General features: G+C 42.9%; 1 protein-coding gene across 5 annotated transcripts in view; it reads left to right on the forward strand.

Moving 5' to 3' along the window:
• Window positions 1-8,249: 8,249 nt before the first annotated feature.
• The window catches only part of TCF12 (transcription factor 12), a 262,121-nt gene continuing 244,444 nt past the window's right edge, over window positions 8,250-25,926 (forward strand). For 4 of the 5 annotated variants that reach the window (XM_084752921.1, XM_084752922.1, XM_084752923.1 and 1 more), the window contains exons 1-3: window positions 8,250-8,388; window positions 9,105-9,201; window positions 10,178-10,250. In XM_084752921.1, the coding sequence (XP_084609047.1) occupies window positions 9,127-9,201; window positions 10,178-10,250 (148 nt within the window). In that variant the 5' untranslated portion in view covers window positions 8,250-8,388; window positions 9,105-9,126. Of the gene's footprint in view, window positions 8,389-9,104; window positions 9,202-10,177; window positions 10,251-25,926 lie in introns of those variants that run through there. The other variant, XM_084752925.1, reaches the window with a different exon arrangement.

Below are 25,926 nucleotides of genomic sequence, written 5' to 3' on the forward strand. Positions count from 1 at the left end.
GTGGAACTGAAAGTACGTCCTAGACCCTTGTCAGTGCTTTCATGTTCACTTTATTTGTAGTTCTTGTTTTATCTAAAGACTAAATGCGACTTTAAAGATTTACAAAGCAAAGAGCACTTAAGACCAGGAAGCATTCTTCATGAAATGTTTGGAGATAAGGATATGGATCACCCCAGACAAAGAGAAGGCAGAGGAAGAGAGCAGCCAAAGACCCGGCAAGCAGTGAGCCAGCCCACCTCAGAGGAATGCAGAGCCTCTCAACAGGGAAGACTTCAGAGACTGGGGAGATGGCTAAGTCGGTCTTTGCCAAACAAGCAGGAGAACGCAAGTTTGAGTCCCAGGGTCCACAGGAAAAGCCAGGTGCGGTGGTGCAAGCCTGTAATCCCAGCATTCGGGAGGTGGTGACAGGCAGATTTCTGGGGCTCACAGGCTGGCTGACCTAGGTGAATCAGTGAACCCCAGATTCAGATGAGAGATGCTGCCACAGAGGAGGTGCATGGTGTGTAAAGAACAACAGCCAAGGTTGATCCCTGGCCTCCACACATGGGTGCACTAATGTGCCAAGCACTCAAATGATTATGCACATGCACCCACAAAATAAAATAACAAAATAAAATCTGAATTTATTGTGAAAGCCCTGTAAACATTCCATGGTATTTTTTTTAAATCATACTATTAAATATAGTTCAAAAGCTTAGGGTGATATATTAAAAGAATTGAGGCCATAAAAAGTCCTGTAGGTGTATAACACAGATGAAACTGGAAAAATTATTGTGAATGTTTGGATTTAGAGAAGAAAGAAGGATTTAGAGAAGGCACCAAAATTTCACGTGTAATCGCACCCAAACGCGGGTGTGGGGAATTAGAAAGGCAAGGAACAGTCCCAAGATGGAATATTTCTGAGGAATGTGAAGACACTTGTTCCCTGACTCTTCTGAAGGGAAAACAAGTTACTAAGTGCACTTTAGATCTCCTAGTTCACATCAATCAGGCCAGGTCAATTGACCCAAGGTACGAACTGCAAGAGAGAGTATTTGCATTGAAAATACAATTCTTATTTAATAGCAACCTTAATCTTAATCTAATTTAATAATGCTAAGGAGCTGTTGACATTAGAAAGGATATGTGGGTTTTTGTTTTTTGTTTTTCACTTGTTTTGAGACAAGGACTCACATTGTAGCCTTGGCTATCCTGGAATTCTCTGTGTAGGCCAGGCTCCCTTTAAACTCACAGAGCTCTGCAGAGGCCATCCATAGGCTGGGTTGAAGGTGTGTGCCATCATGCCTGGCAAGATGTCATTTTTTTCTGTTTTTTGTTTTTTGATTCTTGTGTTTCTTTGTGTAGCCTAGGCTGTCCTGGACTTACTTTGTAGACCAGGCCGGCCTTAAACTCACAGAGATCCACCTGCCTCAGCCTCCTTGAGTGCTAGGATTACAGGAGTGTGCCACCAAGTCTGTCTTAAAAAGTATTCTTAATTATGTATATTTATGCCACATTTGCATATGCATATGCGATACACACAGACACACAGGAATGCTGGTGCCTGAGAAGGCCAGAGGTGTGGGTTTCTCCTGGGGTTGGAGTTATGGGCCGATGTGAACCAGCCCCCCTTTTTTTCTAGTAGAAATAGCTGGCTTTTACTAGACGTTTGAAAATGGCTGATGCAAACGCGCTTGGGTTCCCGTCTGCACTGCAGGATCTTGTTAATGACTTATGCTGCTGATCCCCATCTACTTGAGTCCAGTTTCCTTATATTCTTCCTTGCAGTCTCATGGCTCCGGCTGTTAAGGCAGCTTCTCCAGCTATAGCTGGAATCTCAGGTGGAGCACTGCTGCAGACTCAGGTGGAGCACCACGCGCTGAGGATAGGCGGCAGCTCAAGAGCGTGCATGTCTAACTAGCTGCCAGGTGACAGGCATACTATGCGTCCATTTTTGACTTTTAGTCCTTTGTAATTTGCCCTCTTTTGGGTTCTCTTTGGAAGCCTGAAGGTCATTTTTCCAATTCAAGTATTAGTCAGGCACAATCTTGCTCAGCTTCCAAGATCATGCATGGTTCAGGGTGTAGAGTTGAAGATCTTTATTTTACTTTTTCTCTTGCTCAAATTTCTTTTTATTTTTCTTTCTTTCTTTCTTTCCTTCCTTCCTTCCTTCCTTCCTTTTTGAGACAGGGTTTCTGGAACTCACTCTGTTGACTAGGCTGGCCTTGAACTCACAGAGATCCATCTGTCTCTGCCTCCCGAGTGCTTGCTTTCTTTCTTTCTTTCTTTTTCTTTCTTCTGTATTTTCTATGGAATTTCCTTAACTTTCTTTTCCAATACCTCTAAATCCTATTCTGTACTATTTATAATCTTGCTTTCTTTTTTCCAAGGATTTTATTTTTATTTACTATGCGTCTCTGTGTGGATGCCACGTGTGTTTAGGTGCCAGTAGAGGCCAGCAGAGATCCCCTGGAGCTGGAGTTACAGATGGCTGTGAGCTGTCTAGTATAGGTCCCCGGGAACCAAACCTCAGTTCTCTGGAGACTCCATATTGTATGCTCAATACTCTTTACTTTCTTCTTTTCTTAAAAAACCAATTCTGGCTAATTTTGTTTCATCATTGCAACTGTCTTGAACACACACACACACACACACACACACACACACACACACACACATACACACACAGAGAGAGAGAAAGAGAGAGAGAGAGCTCTTTTTCCTTGTGGTGTCTATTTCTACCACTCTTTGTCACTTTATTTTCTGTGTCCCATGAGAAAGGCTTCCCTCAAAAGTCTGATAATCTTTGGGGATCTTCTCATTTTAAGAAAAAGATAGCACAGTGTTTATGGTTATCAGAAACTAAGTGGATAATCGTCCCTGTAGAGGGCTCCCTTAAGGGTTTGGAGGTGTGCTCAGTGGCAGAGCACTTGGCTTTCATATGTGTTTAATTTCCAAAACAGAAAGAAGGAGGTTAGAAATAAAATGTGTGATGGTGTGGTGGCTTGGCCTTGAGCTCATAGTCCCGGAGCTTTCTGTGCCCACATCTTGTTTGTTTATAGCTTAAGGACAATTTTATTAGTGTTTGAGAGAAAAAAAACGATGGGACAGGCAAGCTGTAAATCTTGGCAGCTGCTAGAGAGTCAGGAGATGGAGAGAGGGAAGAGAGAAAGTCATGCCTTTAAGAAAGTAGGCAGCGTCAGTAATGGTCAATAGGCAGCAGCAAAGGGGAGCTTCCAAGAGAAAGTGAGAAAGCAGAACGTGTCTAGAGAGCACTCCCAGGCTTTCGGCCAGTCCAGCGTCCGAAGAAGAGACAGAGAAGGAAAAGAGGCCGTTAAGGGACGTGGACAGGCTGCATTGCAGAGGCTCCATAAACAGGTGCCCGCAAAGTGAGTGTAGGTCTTTTTTTTGGGGGGGGCGTTGATTAGCATCCACAGCAAAGGATCTTCTAATCTTGAGAAAAATGAAAAGCTGGGGCAGGATTCTGGAAGCCAGATTGGTTGCTGGAAGCCTTAGCATGCAGCATGTCAATGTTGACTTAATAGACCTACTCCCATTGTCTGCCAGGAACCTGTCACCTTTGTGGAAATTACGTTTGCAGGCTTTTGCTTGAGTAGAAAGAGGCGTTTGCACGAGTGCATTAAGTAGGGACAGGAATATGGAAATCAAAGCCCAGGTCTTGTGCAAGAATGGTAAGGTCCCTGGACTGCTGAGCCATCCTTCCTGTCCTCACCACTCACCCATCAACAGTGCTCATTGGACCGAAATGTCTGGGTAGGTCTAAGAGAGCATTTGGTTTACTTTTCTTTTCTGATTTCTTGAATTCGTTTTGATTTTGATTCGAATAGATCTTTGTTTTGTTTTTCGAGATAGGGTCTCTCTGTGTAGTCCTGGCTGTCCTGGACTCGCTTTGTAGACCACACTGGCCTCGAACCCACAGCGCGATCTGCCTGCCTGTGCCTCACAACTGCTGGGATTAAGGGCGTGTGCCACCATGCCCGGTTGAACAGGTGTTTAATGAAATGTAGAAGAAAGAATCCTGTGAGAGTAAGAGGCATTGCGTAGAAGGTGGACTGTTGGGGACTAGCTCCTCAAATCTGGTGCTTGGTCTGGTGTGGGGACGCATGCAGCCATCCTAGCACTTGGGAGGCAAAGGCAAGTGGGATGAGAGGTTTAAGGCCAGTCTGTACTGTGTATCCATTCTCAAAAAACAAAACCAAGTAGGTTATTTTTTTCCTATTGACACAGGGTCTTTAGCTCAGGCTGACCTCCTCCAGCCTCAGTTTCCCATATATGGGGCTTCTACTCACCACCTGTCTTAGGATTTCTATTGCTGTGAAGAGACAGCATGACCACGGCAGGTTTTTGTTTGTTTGTTTGTTTTTTTTGAGACAGGGTTTTTCTGTGTAGCCTTGGTTGTCCAGGACTTGCTTTGTAGACCAGGCTGGCCTCGAACTCACAGAGATCTGTCTGCCTCTGCCTCCCCAAGGGCTGGGATTGCAGGCGTGTGCCACCACTGCCTGGGTGATCATAGCAACAGGAAATATTGGGGCTGGCTTACAGTTTCAGAGGTTTAGTCCATTATCATATGGCCAGAAGCACAGGGTCGTGCAGGCAGATGTGGTGCTGGTGAAGGAGCTGAGAGTTCTACAACTTGATCGGCAGGCAACGGGAAAGAAACTGTGTACCGCACTTGGTGTGGCTTGAGCATATGAGACCTCAAAGCCCATCCCCCACAGTGACACACTTCCTCCAGCAAAGCCACGCCTCCTAATAGTGCCACTCCCTATGGGCCAAGCATTCAAACACAAGAGTCTGTTGGGACCATTCCTGTTCATGCCATACCACCCAACCCACTTGCTCCTTAAGTCTGTAGTACATTAGTACAAGGCATCCAAATGGTTTAAGTAATGATTATATATATATTTATTATTATATATACATTGCTCTGCCCACATATATACCTGCACACCAGAAGAGGGCATCAGATCACATTATAGATGGTTGCGAGCCACCATGTGGTTGCTGGGGAATTGAACTCAGGACCTCTGGAAGAGCATCCAGTGCTCTTAACGTCTGAGCCATCTCTAAGTAATGATTATAAATGATCGTAGCAAGGAATAGACAACTCTTTCAACTTACTGGCATTCAGAGAGAAGATACATTGTTGATGACTAACTCCCAGGAAGGTGGGAGATTCTGACAGAAGACACTGACTGCACTGATGACGGTGGTGTGTATAATCCATATTGCAAGAGCTTGACCGAGCTTGGTTTTTAGTTGGCCCATGGTAGGAGGGCCATGAAGTGAAGGTATTACTTACTAAATTGTTACATGAAATTGTTTCTGTTTGTCCAAGGGGTCAGCTGCTCCCCCATGAAGCAGACACAAGAGTTCATGAGCATAAACCCTGCAGCTGAGTAACACTAGGAGGCCAGTCACTTTGTCCAGTGGCCACCTGTTATGCCCACTCCCAGCTTGACTTGAGCAGCTTTCTTCTCTTCTCCTCTGAGCTTTCTGGAGCAGTCATCTTCTAAAAAGGAGCCAAGGTCAAGTTAATCTCTCAAGGAAACAAGAAGCCCACTGCTTTAGCTGGGTTTAGTTGTTGTTTGTTTTTGACCATGAGTGTTTTTCAGGATACTCTGTTTATAAAGTGTTTATGTGTTTGTGTGCAGAGTGAAGATGGGACCAGAGCCATCCTGATGGAATTACAGTGTCTGCTCACGGCAGGTTACAGCAGCACATCAAATTTAAAAGCTGTTGAATTATAATCTTGTTTAGGACAGGGTGGATTTGGTTTTGGCTTCAAAAGCATTTAGCACCATGGCTTGACTGCAAGAAATGTGTATTACATATTTTTCAATATCTGTTTATTGATATTATCAGTACTATTGACTCACATGAAATCTGTGTTGCTAGTTCTCATATTCTTAATAGAATTCTAACTCTATTTGGTGTAGTAAATAAATATTGTAATAAGTGGTGTGAAATTCTAAGTAAATCTTTTTTTACATTTATTTACTGTGTGTGCATGAGCAACATACTATAGGGTATACACAGAGGTCAGAGGACAGCTTTGGGGGTTAGTTCTCTCTTTCCACCATGTGCTTCCTAGGGGAAGAACTCAGGTGGTCAAAAACAAACAAACAAACAAATGGACCAACCAACCAACCAACCAACCAACCACAAGACTCAGCTTATGCAACAAGAGTTTTACCTACCAAGCCATCTCCTCAACCCTAAAGCTCCACTTTTAATATTGAGTCTTCCCTATTTGTCAGGAATATCACTGGCCATTGATTGCTGGGAGTATTATTTCTTTATTTAAAAACACACATACAGAGACCATATAATTTCATCTTCTAATTTGAGAATTCCAGCTCTCCTTTAAGAAAAATTGAAGCCACACATACAGCAATACATTTACATAGTAAGGAACTACAGGAGAATGACTTGATAGTTTTAAGAAGAATAAATAAATCCAGGTTACCATTGAACCTACTATGTTTGGTACAATGTCAGGTGCTTGTCGATCCCAATCCTCAAGGAACTCATAGTCTAATGACAAAAACAACACACAAAATAAAATTGTATTTGCCATAACAGATATGAAAACCTTCCCCAGTCTTTTCAAAGAAGTGAGGGAGTTGGTTTTCTCCTTCCTGTGACTTCCTCTGAAATAGTTGTGTGAGAAGTGTAAGCTGGCTTTCCTTTCCCCTCAGAAACAGCATACATTTCACATGCTTCCATGCCATCCCTTCCCTCAAGATTTTTTTCTCTCCAGTTTTACTAGTCAATCTTACCACAGAAATATGGCTTTGCAAGTTACCTAATCATACTTCCTATTTGATGGTTAAGTCTTTGTTTTGTGGGCATGTGCATTTGTGATTGCTGCTTGTCTCACTTTGCACACACCAAATTACAAAAAAGACACCCAAACCCTGTTCACATAATGATGGTAATCCCGGCTCAGAACTATTTTAGATTGGAAACATCATCGAAGATCAGATCTCTCCTTGGGAAGGCTTTCTTCTTGTCTGTTTCATTTACTCTGGCTAGAACTTGCATCTAGAAGATTGCTTTTGTTTTGAGCATATGCAAAAAAACAAGTTCAAAAAGACCTCAGCGAATTGCCTCTTATTTTTATTCTAATAAACCAACCAGTTATTGTAGCAGGAAAAGGGAATGTGCTGATGTTTTAGGTGAAATTATGCAACCTTAAGATGGGAGCACACACTCCACAAAGTTGCCAGTGCATATATGGGCCCAAGGGGGTGGATTTGGGTGGGTGGGTGGAGGGTAGGCTACCAACAGTTCTGGAATGAAATCTAGATGCAAGTCCCTCATCTAAACTCCAGTCTCCTCTGGTTGTGTTAAGTACAGTAATGTCACACTTAACTTCTTTTCATGAAGTTCAGAGGACAATGGCTCCTTCTTACAGTCAGGATCCTCAAGAGTTGGCCTCTCTTTTCCATTTGTTCCTTTGGGTGCTTGTCTTCCAAGTTTCCTCTGCTTGGGCCCTGCTGGTCGTCTCTGTGCTCGCTGACCCCAACACAATCAAAAGCCTAGCTGCCCCTCAAGAAAACCTCACTCCCAAAGCTGCGTCTTTCCTTTCTTCTGTGGGGCTTCTTCAGGCCAAGTTGGGAACTTGCTCATCAAGACTTAACTTCCTGGGGCTGCGTCTGGTTACCCCGCGGGCCCGGGCGCAATGCTTTCCCAGAACTCGGTCCCCGTGCGGGGCTCAGGTGGGGCGGCGGGCTCAGGTGAGCGAGCTGATTTGCGCGGTGTGCGGGGCTCGGCGCGTGTCCCGCAGAGTCCGCCCACCACAGCTGCGGCTCCACAGCCGGCCTCGCCTGCCTCCCGCGTCGTCCGGCGTGGCGGATCTCGGGAATGGCTGCGGGTGGCGAATCCAGATGCTGCCCAGCTGCGTCCCCGTCGCCGCTCTTCGGGGCGCCGCGAGCGTGAGGAGACGCCCGCCGCCGGCCGCGGGCTTTGTCCGTCCGCGGTGCCGCTCCGCTCCGCCCCGCCCCGCGCCTCCCCGCCCCCTCCGCGGTCCCACTTCCTCGGCGCGGGAGGCGGGAGCGCGCCGGGCAGCGAGGGGTTAAGCCGACGCGCTGGAGGCGCGGAGGGATCCGGAGGCGAGCGGAGCTCGGTGCTGAGGCCGTCTCAGCGGAAAAAAAAATGTCCGCCTGAGGAGACCCACAAGTTCTATCGGGGGGACCGCCAGCCCGCCCGGGGAGCCACGGGCGGCCAAGCCCGAGAGCCGCCCGAGCCGCGCGGACACAAGCGCTCGCGCGGGCCGGAGGAGGCAGCCGAGCCGCCGGCGGCGCGAGAAGGGAAGCCCGAGCCCGCGCTCCCGGCCAAAGTGAACTTTAATCGGGGAGGTTGGATGCGGAGCCCGGGCGGCAGGTAACCGCGGGCGGCGGGCGGGACGCGCGGAACTCGGGTCCCTTTGTAGGGCGCGGAGCCCTGGGGCCGCGTCCAAGTTGCGGCGCGCGGCGGGGCGGAGGCGCGAGCCGCGGGGGTCCAGGCCCGGGCAGCGGCGCTCGGCCTGCGCGGCGCTCGGGGCTCGGCGCTCGGGGCCCGGGAGCCGCCGAGCCCGCCTCATTGTTCCGCGAGTCCCGGGCAGGGCGGCCCAAGTGGGAGGAGGAGGAGGTGGAGGCGGGAGTTTGCCGTGCGCGGACGCGCGTGGGGCGCTCACAGCCAACCCGGGGGACCCCCGCTGGGGACGTCCGGGCCGCAGACGCGGGCCTGCGAGCGGCGCGCTCCCCGCAACTTGTCAGCTCTATTGTTGCCGAGCGAGTGAGTCACTTGGTCTCCGGGTCGCCGCCGCTTTCCTGCTCCCTCGCTGGGCGCGGGCTCGCTCCGCACTCCGCCCCGGTGGCGGGGGCGGGGGGGGGGGACGACGACCCCCGAAGCCGAGCCACCTCGGAAACTTGCGGGAGCCGCCGAGCCACGCGTGGGTTCCCGCACCAGAGCGGCGCCCGGCTCGCCAGCCTCTGCCCTTCCCTCGGTGGGGATGCGTGGGGGTCTGCCCGGCGCCCCCCACCCGGAGCGCTGCCGCTCTCCGTCTCACGTCGGGCCTCCGGGTCCCCGCGGCTCAGCTCGTGTCTCCTCTGCCGTAGGACCTGCTAGAAGTGGCTGAAGATGAATCCCCAGCAGCAGCGCATGGCCGCGATAGGGACCGACAAGGAGCTGAGCGACCTGCTGGACTTCAGTGCGGTATGAGAGCTTTCGTCCGCATCTTGGGGTTCTGCTGAGGTTTCCCGAGATAGCAAGCGAGGGAGAAAAGGGGAAAAGCGACATGGCAGCGGCCAACTCCATCTGCTTTTCAGCGCTAGTTCTCAGGGCTGGAGTCCAGCTCCCCCAAGTTGGACACCTGAACTTTGATGTAATGTCTAGACTTGCAGATTTCAAACTTTAATGCCAGAGGGGTCATTTGATTTAACCAGTTGAAAGAACAATGTAATCATGAGCTTTGGTTGAGTCACCCCCTAGCCGTGATGATTATTAGGGATTTTAGACTTTATATCAAAGAAAGGTCTCCTTTTTCTTTCTTGAACACTTCTCAGCAGTTCTTAATGTGGCCTGTGGTACCTGAAAGATGTCAGCTTCAAAAAAGCCAAGGCAGCGTTAGAATTCCCAGCCTTCTGGGCTGAGTACTTTAAATGTACATATGCAGTATGCGTATGTAGTGTGGAAAATGATTTAAAAATAAAAGGTGAAGCCACAGAGCCGGGTTCCCTTATTTCTTACCAATGGGTTGAATTTCAGCGTTAACTGCTGCTGGAAGGCAGGACCAATACCTGCTGTATTAGAACTGTTATTATCTTTCCTGTATGTGGTAATTTCATCGGACATGATTCGGATTGCAAGTGCTTATTAAGTAATGTTAATGTAATGAGAATCACTTAGGGCCAAAGTGAAGATCGTGGGTAAAAATGTACTGTTTAAAGTTAATTGTCTTGAAATCTTGCCTCTGGCTGGGTTTTCATAGCAGATGTCACCAGCTCTCCCAAGCAGGATTAGTAAATAGTATCACTCGTTATTGCCATCCTTGGTCTGAATGTATCTTCCATTTTTATGTCAAATTCCCTATGAAAATCAGGAAACTCATTGGTGACACTTGGTGAACATTTCTTGGCAAGGAGTATAGAAGGGTTTTAAGATTAATAGGTACATTTGGGTTATTTTGCAGATGTTTTCTCCACCTGTTAATAGTGGGAAAACGAGACCAACGACACTGGGGAGCAGTCAGTTCAGCGGGTCAGGTAAGACGATGTTCAAAGTCAGAAATTTGATCTTAAGGCTCTGATACAGTTTAGTGGAAAGACATAAAGCATTTTAGTGTCTGCCATGCTATTCTTAGCTGTGCCATGTTAAAGTCATAAACTAAAAGGGCCTCAAACTTGGAGAATTGTCCTCAAGATTCCTTGATAAGTTTTAAAGGGTTTTCAACAATGGACTTAAAGCTGCTCTTCTTGTGAATGTTAAGACTGAAAATTGCCTTGAACATGATGGATGTGTCATGACCGTATTTAGAGAGTGCCCGAAGAAGGGGCTCTGTGGCTTACGGGGTTCTTCCTATGTATGCGGATGTTAAATATATTTTCAGCTCATTAGTGCGATTAAGTCCCAGGCTCTAAAATGGATAAAAGTATTGCTGAATCTCTGTGCATAAAAAGTAGAATTGAGTCAAACAATAATTTTTAAGTTGTGCTTATTTTTAAAAATGGCTCTTACATTGGAAACTTGTAGGAAATCAGTAATTTTGTGGACATTGACTTAAAATGTTAATTTTATGTAAGAGAGTTAATTAGATTTATTTTAAATCTGTTAGATGACCAAATTTATATCCTGTAATCAAATTATGTTAGGATATTTTTTTTAAAAAGTTATATTCCTAAGCCAATATTATTAATCTTAAACTTGTTTGCTTTTGGTATCCTATGTTTGTCAAATTCTAAACAGTACCCCAACTTTAAAAAAACTTAAAATTTAAAGTATTTCACAGCAAGCTATATTCTAGTGTACAGAAGCCGTAATTTTTATGTTTCATTTCAATTTATTGTTCAGTGTCCATAGAGCTGGGAAGAAAGGCAATGAGCACATCATCCTGAGAAAGCCGGCTGTTAGTGTCTTCCGGCAGAAGGAGCTCAGGCACTCTATTCTGTTTACCCTTGTAAAGTCATAGCTGGTTTCCAGAGCGCTGTGGCAGCACAATGCCTGGAAATTAGGGAAATTTTGTAACCCGTTTATGCTATTTTATTCTGTTTCTACTTCATTTTTAAGATCAAACATTAGGTCAGCCGAATTCATCTATAGTGATGACATTACAGCGTGTGAGGAAGCTGTAGGGTGCCTGCCATCTAAATGTCAGATAGGAAGATAGAAGCACCTTTGGATTTCATCTAACCTAAAGACTGCTGGTATTCTTGATTACAAAGATAAGAAAGAAGTGTCAGTCAGCTGCCTACTCCTCTCCCACCTCTTTGCCTTTTGCTAGTAATCACTGGAGCAAACCTGCTTTTTGGGATAGTGGAAGAAAATTATTCATGGAGAAGTGGCTGTATACTAGGCCTCTTGTACTGTTTAGAGGACATCTTAATTTTTACAACTAGGAGTTCATTGTTACAAACTTTCAGATTTGCTTTTTGTAAGACATGATAGGTGACTGGTGTGTTCTGTGAGTCCTGATTGCTATTTTACGCTGTGAGCTTCAACTCAAGTTGTGGAAAACATATTTACCTGGGTATTAATTAGGACAGGAGCATTAGAAACTTGTAATGAGTGTAATTTTATTTATTTTTAAAAATTGAGAGCAACTTCTGATATGAAATCGTCTGGTGGATTGCGGGCATGTCAGTGGCATTGCCAACACTGCAAACCGTGTTACACAAATATTTGAGCTAGAAGTCACACTTCTCTGGATTAAGATGTTTTTTGGACTTAAATATATATTTTGTGGACATAGCAATATTTAGCTCTGGGGTTTGTTTTAAAAGAATTATAAGTAAAATCTATGGCATTCGGTAGTTAGTAAGAAAATTTATACTTTGAGATGAGAAAATTGCACGAGGTTATTTACAACAGAATACTTGCTAGGTACAGCTTCTCTCTAACCTTCTTACCTCAAATGAATGTTTAAAAGGAACTGGCACAGTAATGTTCCATATATGTGCTGTGCGTGTATCTAACATGTTTGATTAACCTATGCAGATTTCAAAGGATATTTATAATGCACCCTAGTTTCTATTGATGTGCAATATATAGGATGTGAAGATCTCATGGTTCTTTTGTTTGTTTGTTTGTTTCTTTTTAGTGACATTTGTGACACTCGTCTTTTCTGAGAGCTGCAGTTTACAATGTTCAGTATTACATCCTCTTCATTATTTGTTCCTCCAGAGGATGCCTTAATTTTGTATTTGATTATTATTGAAATACAATCCAAGTTATGTGCAATTCTTTTATATTTTCCTTTTAGCTGAAAGTACGCAATATATTCTGTAAATGAGATGTTCCTTTATCTTGTTTCTGAAATAAAGCAGTAACTCGCATAGTAGTTGGAACTAGCAAATCAAGGAAAACATGAATGTGTATTTATTGCTTAAATCTGTACAATGTCATTTCTTCATCAAGATGTTATTTTCTTTGCATTATATAGTTAGACTGTAAATTGGTCTAGTTGGTGTGATAGGCTGTGTTTGGTGTGTTTTGTAGTGACCGTGTGATAAGTGTTTCTTTGGAATTGAAAGGTAGGGTACCACAGATTCATACATATAGTTACAGGAAATCATATATACATTTGAATGTAGTGGCTCACCCTTGTAATCTTAGTTCTTGGGAGGCAGAGGCAGGAGGAATAAGAATTGGAGGTCATCTTTGGGTGCATAGCGTAAGGCCAGTCTTGGCTATATGAGACTGTCAGAACAAAACAAAACAAAACAAAACACAAACAGCCAAAACAACAGCAAAAGGAAAGTATTCACAGATCCAGTGCTCTTTTCTCCATTTCCCGTCAGTCGTAATAATGTCTTGCTAAAGTGAGTACAGTGTTACACATAGGGTATTGACAGCGGTAAAGATGCTCCTACTGCCCTTCATAATTGCATATACTTTTCTAGTTATTAAAAAGTCCATAACATTAAGTGTGGTAAGATTATCAAATGTGGACCCATCCCGTAGCATTTCATATTACTATAGTGAAATTTGAATACATCTCGTGAAAAAGAAATGAAGACAGAAAACCAAGGTTTTACTGGTGTGGTTTGAAATTGAACTGTATTACAAACAGCAATGGTGAGTTTTAAATAAAAAGGAGACTAAGGTTTTTTCAGGTTATGAGTGAGTTGGGTGTGGTCTCAGTGTATACCAGTTAGTGTTGAGATTTAGAATAACTAAGTTTTAATAATATATGATAAGGCTTAAGGTAAGGTGTACTGATGAGTACTAACTGTGGAGTCAGCAGGTGTATGGGGTGCATGGAATATTTTAAGTTAAAATGGTTTACTAAGGTTAAAAGAAAAAGATAACTGGCAAAGAAGTCTTTCAGGAAAAACTTGTAAATGAAAGTACAAACTTGGAAAACAGAAAAATGAGACGGAAGATTGTAGCTGTGAGCTCTGTGTGCTCCTGAGAACAGTTTCTGCAGCGCCTCTTCATCAGATCACAGTGTTAGAGACTTGTTATTCTTAGTGAAATGTGCTTGGAATTGATTATTTTTGTCTTTTCATCAACAGCTTAAATATAGAATTATATTTCTGTCTTTTAACTGTCTTTTGGTGTGCTGTCTTCTCTGAGTTTCACAGTGGTTCTTTTGGGTAGGAAAATAAAAACATTCAACTTTAATTATAATCACAGTTGTTCCTACATTTTAATTTAACAAGACATAGAGAGTATACAGCTATTAAAGCCAGATAGGCTTTTCTGTTTTCAAACTATTGGTCATCAGGTTTGGACTTCACTGCCTGTTTTATGTTGTTCAAGGGAGTGAGGTTAGAGGAGGTGCTTACGTGGGTGCTGCTCGGTGGGAGCCGAAGAAGGCAGCAAAGCCCTGTTTCTAGACGTTGCATAAGTCAGCTACGCTAAAACAAAAAACAGAACAGCAGAAACAACACCACCGCCCCAAACAGTTATAAGATTGCTTTTGGCTGTCACCTGAATGCAAAATTGAGAATTTCGAAATTACAGATCTAATGTGTTGCTACTTAAGGACTAGTGAATGGTATCCCTGCGTGGTTAAATTAGTTGAGCCATATGCAGTCTCATTGTCAGTCAGATAGTCAAGTGTTAATCACTACTTTACTCAGCCTGGTCTTGTGCTAGGATTTGGGAAGATGGGAGCTAGAGAAAGTCATAGGCTGCATGTGGAGACATGTCACTGTTTACGATACAGTATAAAACTGTAAGGTAAACTTTGACACACATGTAATATCAGGAAGTGTAGTGTAACTTATGTTGAGTCCATAGGAGGGTTGTGCTGTGGAGTGAGTTAGTGTTGACTTGTAAAGGCAATATGCAAGACGATTCAGGGAGGAGGAGAACTCACCTCCCAGTAGTGGGGATAGTATCAAGTGGTCATTTGCTGTGCCCAAAGGGCCTGTACAATTTGAGAAAAGAGAAGTTGGCTTTAACTAATTACATTCTAAAATTCATACATAAGACTGTTATTTGGAGCTGAGTTAGTTGGGGTCAACTTTCAGGCATTATCACTTACTAGCTTGTTAGTCATGGGTGAATTAGCTAACCCCTGTGGACTGCTGTTGTTAATCTGTTAGGTAATAGCTGCTTGTAAGTTTGTTACGAGGTCAGAGGGACTAATAAACGAAAGCCCCCAAGAACAGCCCTTGGTATGCAGCACATTGTGGTAGAGTTGTTAGGAAGGCACTAGGATCAGGTGGTTGTACTGGTCTAGAGTTGATATTACAAAGGTTTGGATTTAGTCTGTGTGTGCGCGCGCGTGAGTGCGTGCGAGCGTGCGTGCGTGGGTGCGTATGTGAACTAGACATGGAGAGAGAGAGAGAGGAGTGTGTGTGTGTGTGTGTGTGTGTGTGTGTGTATGTGAACTAGACATGGAGTGTGTGTGAGTATGTTGTGAACTAGACAGAAAAACCATTCTGGGAGTAAAGGATTCACAGAATTCAAGGAGTCAGAGTTCTTTGAGTAAGAGACAACTCAGTGTGGCAATTTGGCTTGATAGGAGGGTGGTGGTTCTGAAATAATGAACATGAATTGCTTTGAGTCTTAAATTTGACACAGCCTTGCCGGGTGTGGTGGCACAGGCCTTTAATCTCAGCACTCGGGAGGCAGAAGCAGGTGGATCACTGTGAGTTCGAGGCCAGCCTGGTTTACAATGTGAGTCCAGGACAGTCAAGGCTATATAGAGAAACCCCGTCTTGAAAAACCAAAAAAAAAAAAAAAGGACAAAGCCTATTTGAGGGTGTAGGGGCATAGTTTAGTGGCAGAACAGTTACTTAACATGATAAACCATTAATTTGATTCCTCATGTCGTAAAAAAACAAAACCAAATGAAAAACCAGGAACACGTACACCCCAATAGCAAAAGACATATGCAGATTCAAATGACTGGAAACTCTTATGGCTAATTTGGAGAACTTTGAGAGAAAAGTGCTGGGAAATGTGTAAACGTGTTCACAACTCACCCTTACATCTGCCTATAAAATTAATGCATAGTTGTCAACTGTCAAGAAAATTGGAGAAAAGGAAAAATAATCACCACCCTTACTTCACCATGCAGAGGAAACTGTTAGGTTTTGATTTATTTCCTTTAGTCTTTTTTCCCCCCCCGCAGGAAGTGCTGTATTTGTATTTGCCAAGGTGAAATCTTAATGGCAGGCCCAGTGTATACCCACCCCTAAAAAGTTCACTCCGTGTTCTGTCATAAACATTTTTTCTTGTTATATGGTCTGTTCACTTGATTTAAAATAGTGGCGTCTTTTGCGTGGAGTAGATGCAGCAATGCTTCGGTTTTCTTCCTGCTTAAAAGTAGGGATTTTATTAATTTCCTTTTAATATGATAAGTAACGGGGGTAATGAAGCTTTTTAAAAAATACATATGTGTGTTTACCCACATACAGTTCTTTTGATTTTTTGGTAGGAGATAAGGTCTTATTTTGTACCTGTAAGTTATAATTAAGGAGTTAATGAATTCTGTAGGGAAATGAACCTCAGTGAGATAAATGATGAGGCTAAGGATTGATGCCAGTGGTGGGTTTAGATGTTTATAATCTGACTTTGTTGATTATCAAAGTAAAAGCACAGATGTGATGGGTGGTAGAGAGGAAGGGTTTCTGCAGTTCAGACTGGAGAGAGCTCCGTGCAGTCCTTGACCTGTGCTTATTGAGATGGAGAGGAACCAACTGGCTAGTGAGGAAGTCCTTGGATCATGGCTTTTCAGGAAAGGGGCAGAGGCATGTAGTGGGTGGAGTTGACCCTGAGAGCCACACACTTGGGCTGGAGCCAGTGCTTTCCGTGCATTAGCAGTGCAGCCCTAAGCACATCGTGTAAGTCCCCTGAGCATACTTTGTTATTTGTGTTAAGTAGATAATACCTATTTTCAGAACCCTAGTGAGAATCAGATGAAGCTATTTATTGTGTATTTTACATATCACAAAGGTAGCTCAAATGATTAGTATTACTACTGTGAAGTCCTTCCCCTTTTTCCTTTAACGTGAGTCTCACTTTGTAACCCATGCTGAACTAGAACACACTGTGTAGTCAGTACATAGCAGACTTGAGCTTACGGTGGTCCTCCTGCCTCAAGCCTCCAGAAAGCTGGCGTTACAGGCATAATGTACCATTCAGTGATGCAGTTTCTTCTTAACTAGGATTTATGGGTAACATTAACAATAATACTAATAATTATAATTAGTATTATAGCCAGCATTTATTAAATTGTTATGATATGGTAGGTATTGTGCTACATAGTTCACAGTCTTATGAGGGCAACCTATGAGGCTGCTTTTTTGATGTCATAAATTTAGATGTGTTTTTACGTGTTACATGTATAAGATGTAAGAAAACTTGAGAGTAGCTTTGAAAGATCATCTGGTTACTAAGGAATTTAACTCCTGTTTCCTTCTTTCTCTTTAGATGGTTTCTTCTTAATGCTGTTATTTTGTAGATGCGGTGCTGTAGGGTACAGGGTGGTGAGTGGAAGGGATATACTTTTTGCAAGCCTTCTATGCTTAGGTATTACCATTCCTTAGATGTAGGTAGTGTTTTCTCCATATTTCCTCTACCTTCTTGAAATTCTTAGTGGACTAAAAATTATATAGCCTGAGAGTATAATCTAGCTGGGAGACAGGCTGGAGAGACTGCAGAAGGCGTTGGGTTAGAGCAGTGCTTCTTTTTTTGGTTTTTTGAGATAGGGCCTCTGTGTAGCCCTGGCTGTCCTGAGCTCACTTTGTAGACCATGCTGCCTGGAACTCACAGCGATCCACCATCCACCTGCCTCTGTGCCCCACTCCACCCCTTTCTCCCCCGGAGCAGTGGTTCTTAACCCATGGGTTCCAATCCCTTTGGGATCTAATGACCCTTTCACAGGGGTCACCTAAGACCATCGGAAACACGGATACTGACGTTATGGCTAATAACAGTAGCAAAGTTACAGTCTTGAAGTAGCAATAAGATAATTCTGGAGCTGGAACACCACAACATGAGGAACTAACTATTGACGTGTCGCAGCGTTAGGGAGGTTGAGAACCACTGGTTAGAGCTTCGCCACTCTGCTCAGTGGTAGAGAGAGAATAAAGAGTGCACTGCAAGTTAGCAGAGGCAGTCTTATCTAACTTTCATGTGTTTTACTTCTCAGTGCCTAGTGCAAGCATGCTTGTTGTAAGAACAAGTGTGTGTTTATTAGTCTGAGTAAAACTGAGGCTCTGAAGTTACCATGCTTAGCACATTACTACATGCTCTTCTCTCTGTTTGGAGATAGGGCCAGGGATGGTTACTGCTGCCCTCAGCCAGGCCCATGGTAGAGCGCATTCCTCAGCTGTCCTTTTCTTGTTCTCTTGTTCTTTTTCCTCCTTCCTTCCTTCTTTCTTTTTTTTTCTTTTCTTTTTCTCTTTTTTTTTTTTTGAGGGGGGGGCAGGAGGCAGCATTTCTCTGTGTAGCCTTGGCTTCCCTGGACTCACTTTATAGACCAGGCTGGCCTCAAACTCCCAGAAGTCCACCTGTCCCTGCCTCCCTGAGTGTGTGACACTGCTCCCGACCGTGTTTCAAGCAAGAATAGCTTTGTAGGTAGAAAACTGTTAGTTCATAAGCGAAAGCTTAGGGTTGATAGTGTGACTGCTATTTGAACCTGTTCTCTGTTTCCAGTCAGGTTATTTTATAATTTAAAAAAATATTATTTTTATTTTATGTGTATGGATATTTTGCTTGCTTGAGCATGCCTGGTGCCCACGGAGGCCAGAAAAGGACATTGGATCCCCAGAACTAAAGTTATAGATAGTTGTGAGCCACTGTGTGGGTGCTGGGAGTTGAACCTGAGTCCTTTGTAAAAACAGCCAGTTCTTTTAACCACTGAGCCATCTCTCTAGCCCCCTGTAGTGGGACTTCTCCGACCTGCTAGTGGTATAAATAATTACATGAGACTTTTATTAATGTTTAAAGCTTAGGCCTTTTGCTGGGCAGACTCTCAGCCAGCTTATCTAATTTAACCTGCCTGTTTCAGGCCATGACCCACCATGTGGCTAATTCTTTACCTCTGTCTCAGCCCTGGTGCGTTGTCTGTGCACCTCTAAGTCTTGCTGCCGAATCTCCTGCTTCTATTTTATTCTTCTAGACACCCTTGCTCTGTGTGGAAATTCTGCCCTATACTTCCTGCCTAGCGATTGGTTGTCAGCTCTTTATTTTAGCCAATAGGTGAATGAGGAGGATGAATGTTTACAAGCTATGAGGCCAGTGATGGGCCATAAGAAAAGCAATACCCAGCTAATACTCTGCTTTCTTTCGGGTTAACGGTCAACAATTGCTTATGCAGAGACAATTTTCACACAGTGTACCTCAGAAGCCTCCCATCCAATAATTTTTAAATATACATTTGAAATAGGAATAAAAATATTTTTATAAAAATACCTTAATTTTTGTTCTATGTTTAAAATGTGCTGTTACATGTTGCATGTTGAAATTGTAGTCTTAGGGTGATGATGATGAGTCATCTAAGCTCTTCAAAGCTGCTTGGAGACTTAAAGATCACACAGAAATGAAAACAGATTAAGAATTGGTTACCAATCTTTATTCTAGCTGATCATGAGTCAGAGATGGAATCTTCAAAGTAATATAGTATGTTATAATACTATATTACAAACAATCTGAGATAACTCACAGGACAGGCTTCTTCTTTTTCTTAAACTTTGCTATCACATCTCAATGTAAGCATGGAGATAAATGGACATGGTGGTTTACATCTCTAATTACAGCATGTAGAAGGCTGGAGGATTGTGAATTTGAGGTGAGCCTGGGTCTTATGGTGAGATCCAGGTCAGCATAGTCTAAAGAATGCCAAACCAAAAGAATAACAAATTAGAGAAAGTTCGTCCAAGATGTGTTTTCGTCTGCTGCTTTGGGGTTAAGGGTTAAGTTGGGACTGGGAGGCCCTCAATATTGCAGTAATCAGATGAAACATCATCCTGGAAGCAGGTGGAAGTCTTGGTTCAGTTGTGTCCTTGCCTCTGGTGACCTAGCGTGAGCAGGATCACTTCATAGTTAGCAACTGTAACACCTTTCATTGGTGGCTGACAGTGCAGGCTGGACACAATGTGACTGGCTCTTCTACTCTGTAAACAGAGCTGTGAATATTTGTGGGACACAGCAGGATTGTGTTAAGAGCTATCACACGTCACTCCTGGAGGCAGATGTTTTATTGAGGTTGTTGGAGATAGATGAGGTTTGCTTGTGCTAGCCTCACTTGGAAGTTCCAGGAGAAACATGGTGAGCCCATATGTAGGTTCAGAGTGAGCCACTCGTGGAGCAGACTTCAAAACTCCAAGTTCTCCTGAGTTGTAAGTTTTTCTGAGGCTTTGTTTGGAAGCTCTGTCAAGTGAAGCTGTCCTGAGGTTGTGGTCAGAGGCTCATGTGCTTATCTGGTTGCCCTTGCCATCCTTAGGTTTTTGTAAGCTGTTTTGCGGTGTTGATTCCAGTTTGGAATTAAGCTTAAGATAATGTTTTTGTCTTTTGTTTTTTTCCATCTTGAATCCCTTGAGGCTGGCAAGATTGGTCATTGGTAAAGGTGCTTACTGCCAAGACTGATGACCTGGGTTTGATCCCTGGGACTTAACTGGTGGGAGGAGAGAGAACTGACTGTCACAAGCCATCTCCTGACCGCCACTTGTGCTCTGGGTTGTTTGCATGTCCCCCCCCCCCCCCCAAACAGGACCCACCCACCACCAAAAACAATCTAACCTCATATATTGGATCTCTTGGTGACAACACATGGACAACTTAGATGCATTAAAGCTTTCTAATTTGGCAGGTATCTGGAGCATTTCAAGACTCTCCCACATGTCTGAGTGTCAGCGACTGTTTTTATTCCAGGTTAAATGTGTTTTGCCTAACCCCACTTCTGAGTTACAGATGCATAGTCTTTCAGTTTAAATTTTAAAACCCAGAAAAGTCTAAAATTTTTACCTACAAATATAGCAGACTTGGAAATATGTGGTTTAATATGAAGGAGGCCATTGATAGCATTTGTGTCCCTAGCTTTTGTATGGTTATCAGGTGTTGGAGTAATTTGTAACATAGTTTTTATATACTGTTTTTTTTTCTTCCCTAAAATCTGAAAATCCCTATCTTCCTAACTTTTTTTTTTTCTCTCTAAGCTCACAAAAAAGAATTTCTTTATACAGAAAGTATAGCCTGGGAACTTTAAATACAGAAAAAATTGTGGTAAGTTAGTTCTGTAACAGGGATTCTGGGGCTCCAGGGTTTTCAGGCTGAGTGTTGTCCTTTGAGTGTCTTTTTTAATAGGCTGATTCAGGGACTTAGATTCTGCTGTCGTGATAAACTGTCTTGTCTTTGGGTCAAGGAATACTCACTTGTCTGTTCAGTTAACGCACACAGCAGAATATTCAGTGTTCTCTCAGAGCGGAATACTTTCTTTTCGTGCTCTGTATAACCAGCTTTAGAAGGGCTCCTTCTTTACTATGGCTCCTCTGCGTTTGCTGCTTTTCTGGTGGCAGATAGAGAAGAGTATCCTCCCGAGTGTCAGCCAGCTTCACGAAGAAAATGTGGGGACCTGATACTTACTTACAGGGGATAAACAAAGTCACTCTGTGATAAATACTGTTTTTATTTTTAAAAGCTTTCCAGATTAGTGGCATAGTGTTTATTCCTATGATATACTCAGTGAAGTCTTTTTCATTAAATAACAGTCATGATTTTATTGAGGGTGATCCTTAGAGCCCGTGATTGGCTCTGTCCGACTACTGTTAGTACACCTGTAGGTGTAATGAAAAGTGTAGTGAACTGTGCTTTTGTAGAATCTGCTCTGGCGTTTTCAGTTACTTTGCAGACCTTTTTGTTCTCCTGTTCCTAAAGTCAATTCTGTGAAGAACCATGATAGAGTATTGGATAATGAATTAGCTCAGCTGTTAACTGCACAGTAGGAACACAAAGCAGGGTGTGAGCAGGGCTTCTCTTGCCTTCTTAACTACTTAAGCCTGTCCTGTCTAGCCTAGAGCAGTGCTGCAGAGAGCGGACTCCACTGACATCAAGGTAGCTAGACTCTGGAGACTCACTCAACAAGTTGCAATAGCAACTGGGCTTGCCCAGTGACTGCTGGAGGGACAGAGTCTCGGTCATCGTAAAAATACTTCATAAATATTTACTTGTATCTTGTTTACTTCATGATTCTTTTAAGCAGTTAGTAACTGTTCATTTCACAGAGGAAGCAGAAATCAAGAGTGTGATGCATGTTTGGTGTGGTTTCTGACTGCCCCTCAAGCAGCCAGCAGATGAACTGGCGGTAGTCGCACCTGCACTGATACCAATCTGCATAGTTTGTCTTAAGGAGAAACTTACTGTCTCTAGAAATCGTCAGAATTTGTTGTTATAACAAGGAGTCTAATGTAGGGTTAGGTTGATATTCTTCAAAATAAAGTGCTTCAAGATTGTTTTTATTTAAAAGGAGACAGTGTAGTCATAAGTTTACGTAAAACAGGTAAGGATTTTAAAAAAGTATTTCAAGATGATAGTTGCAAACAGCTACAGTCTGAACCATCATTGGGAAAATGGGACTTATGCCCTATTGTTTGTTGTCTTTGTGGTTTTGGAAGAATAGGACATTTTATAGCTTCTATGTATTGGGATAGTCACACCTATTTTTAGTGAAGACCATAAAGAACATTACTTCCTGGACTGTAATACATTCCGCAGGTTTGTTATGAGGGAAGCGTAGAGCTGAGGACTGCACGGCCTGCGTGAGGGCTCTCCACACACCTCAGGAACACTTTATAGCGCTGCCATCTGCCTTTATCTATTCATTTGTTGTGACTGGTTGTCATTATTATTTAGATTAAAATTTTTGAAAACAAAAGTGGTGTTTTACATTTGGGATTCAGCAAAATATCCCTTTAAGGTTCACAAACACTTGATTTCGGTTTGGATATAGGTGGTAGTTTGGAAAGAGATTAAATACCTTAATGTCTGCTTTATTTCTCCCCTAGCATAGTCTACATGGTAAGGCTTAGAGAAAGCACTAAGCTTCTGAGGATTAGCTGGCTGGAGACTTGATGTGTGCCCAGTTTATTAGAGTGCTCTGCCCACCCTCTCGTTTCTTCTATAGAGCTCTTAGCCCATTCAGGACTCCACATTTAAGCATCAACGATGAGCAGGAAGTGGCCAAGCGGTAAAGCCATTGAGGTTTTAACATGAAGACAGCTGGCTCTGCAGAACCACAGCCCGCTCTGCTCTAAGAGCAATGAGAAGTGACACTTTGATAGTGGTGGTGATTGGGTGTGTGTGTGTGTGTGTGTGTGTGTGTGTGTGTGTGTGTGTGTGTGTGTGTGCCCTTTGCCCCGCCTTCCCTGCACAGTGTGCTGCGTGTGTTCTCAGTGATGCCAGGCTGTGGGGAGGACAGCTTGTTTGGCTCTTGGCTTAACTGGTCATAGGAACTCAGTTTTATGAGAACCATAGGAACCATTTTACTACCATCTGGAACTGGTAAATGCTCAGGCCAGAACTTTGAAAGTTAGACTTTTTCCTAAACAACTTTGATTTTGCCAGTTGGTTTGGGCTCATTGGCCTGGAAATGAGGTTGTATAGTTCATAGTAGGGTAGTTGTAGGCAAGTATTCTGAAGAGCAAAGACTTGGTGATAGAACTGTGAGTCTATTCCCTGCTTGATTTGTGCCAGCAAATGGGTATTTCACTTAGTATCCTGAGTGCCTTTGGTTAATTTTTTTTTAAATGAAACAAGGCTGGTTTTGTTGATTATAGAAATATATTGTTTGTATATGTTCATGTATATTTTTATTTTGTTCAGTACTGTGCTCCAGTTTAGGGCCTTATGTATACCACTGAGATAGACACCTAGTTTCCTGGGAGACTGTAGACATGGACATACCTTTAGCAAGCATTTCCTTCTGCTCTTTTTCCTCCTCCCTTCTTCTTTCTTTATTTACTTTTTTTAAAATGAAGAATTAGGTAAAATGTTACTAATGGGTGTATAAATTGGAAAAATACTCTTTACTTTTCTATTGCTATGATAAGGCAGCCTGACCAAGGCAATTTATAAATCATTTTCTTGGGGCTTACAGTGTCTGAGGGTTAGAGTCCTTAGCCCTCACCATGGCAGCAGCAGGCTCTGAGCAGCAGCTGCAAGCTATGAAGTAGAAAGAACTAATTGGGAATGGTTTTTGGAAAACCTCAAAACCTGTCTCCAGTGACACAGCTGCTTCAGCAAGGCCACACCTCCTAGTCCTTTTCAAACAGTTCTACCAACTGGAGACCAGGTATTCAACTATATGAGCCTAAGGGGGGCACTTTTACTCAAATCACCATACCGCAGCTAAAAGGTAAGTAGTTTATCAGGAGACTTCTTGGTTTATAAAAAAAAGTCTCATCTCTGTCATCTCTTTCACAATGTTTTCTTCTGGAGCAGTTCACAGATTTAAGACTACTCAATTTGAGTTATCAGCTGTTAGAATACTCACTACCACATCTCAATACTCACACAGCTTTCCTCTAAAACACTTTATATTTTCCTACATAACCTGATAAAGTAGATACTATTGTTAAAAAAAAAAAAAATCCCAGTGACTTCCCTTGCTTGTAAATCCTGCAGAATTCTGAGGCTACCACCTTGGTAGACTTAGTGTTGATCGATTTAGTTTCTGAAAAATGCCCATTTGCTCCCTGTGAAAAGAGCAGGTTTGTGTTTATTCAGTAGCTCTGAGATGAGATAATTGGAATTTTTATGATATAAATGGAGCCTTTGTGTTTTTGAATGGTGTGAAACAAAGCTGCATTTATAAACACATTTCAAAAATATAAATGACACTTTTTGGTGAAGATGTTCACTGAATAGCAAGAAAGTTCAGAAAAAGGAGCTTTGTTAACATTTAATAATAATCTAACTGTTTCTGTTGACTATCTCATTGATGTTTAAAGAGTACCTGCTTTTAGAAATTTCTGTTAAAAGTAATTTTCAGATGGGGCTACAGTAGAAACTACTTTATGAGATCAAATATTCCTTTTACACTTTTGTGTTTTAAAATTTTGTCTTGGTTTATAATATATTTCAAATATACTCACAGAAATCAATGAACGGAGTACTATGGCCCAGCTGATTTAATATAAATAAGCAATATTAAAGTATTCAGACAAAACCAAAGAATCTTTAGGTTCTGAAAACTGAAGTTGCTAATTTATATATTTCTTATCACTTCCTTTTTTCAAGATCTAAAACAAAAAGATTTTACATACTTTTATTTTACATGTATAAATATTTTACTTGCTTGAATATTATGCACCATGCATGTGCACAGTGCCCAAAGAGGCCAGAAGAGAGTGTTTGGTACCCTGGAATCAGGTTAAAGATGCAACTGAGCCAAAGTCCTCCCTAAGAACTAGTGCTTGTAACTGGTGAGCCATTTCTCCAGTCTCCCTTTCAGATGTTTGTAGGCTTTTAACAGTTGTAGAGAAAGTGCTAAAGTAGTGCTAGAACAATCTAATGTATGGAAAGGCAGATGCAGAAGTTGTCTCTTCCTCCTCTACTCCTCCCTGGGTACAGACTCCTGCTTGTTGAGCCTCTTACAGTTTTTTATGCATATGTGGATGATACATAGCTCTGGTTACTGGGAAACAGTAGTTCTGCAGCTTAGCTTCTGCAGTTAACAGGATACAGCCAAGGAGGGAGGAGTACTGTATAAAGGGCAATATTGAATCCATACTGAGTTTAGTGGGTTATTTGGTTTCCCCAATTACTTGTAATATTTGGCATATTGTAGAAGGCGATACAATTTCCCAGTACATAGGACTTAATGAAGTCCTTACTGGCCAAAAAGCTAAACCAAAACCTGAAAGCATTAGCAGTTCTTCCAAATATAAGTATTTCAGTTTCACCAAAAAGGCCTCATTAGTCAATTCTATTGTCCCACCTCCACTTAAATGTTTACAAATACTGTAAACTGCATCAGATTGCAGAGACTTGCAGCAAGGTTAGTAAGAACACTGCAGAATCACTATTAGGACATTGCCCAGTAAAATGTGGAGCCAGGAACCCTACCAAAGCATCATACTGAAAAACCGCAGGCATGAGATTCCAACCTGTGAAAGTTGCATGCATGAGCTGAGCCCAGCATGGCCACAGAGGAGGAGCTTCTTGAGTGCTTTCAGAGGGTAGACCATAGAGTCAAAATGCAGAATATTCTCTCCATTTTTAAGGGATCTGGCTCTTGCCTGATCACAAACCCTGGGTGTTTTTTTT

This window comes from Acomys minous, assembly GCF_964271855.1.
Source record: "Acomys minous genome assembly, chromosome: 13".
NCBI classification, from domain to species: Eukaryota; Metazoa; Chordata; class Mammalia; order Rodentia; family Muridae; genus Acomys; species Acomys minous.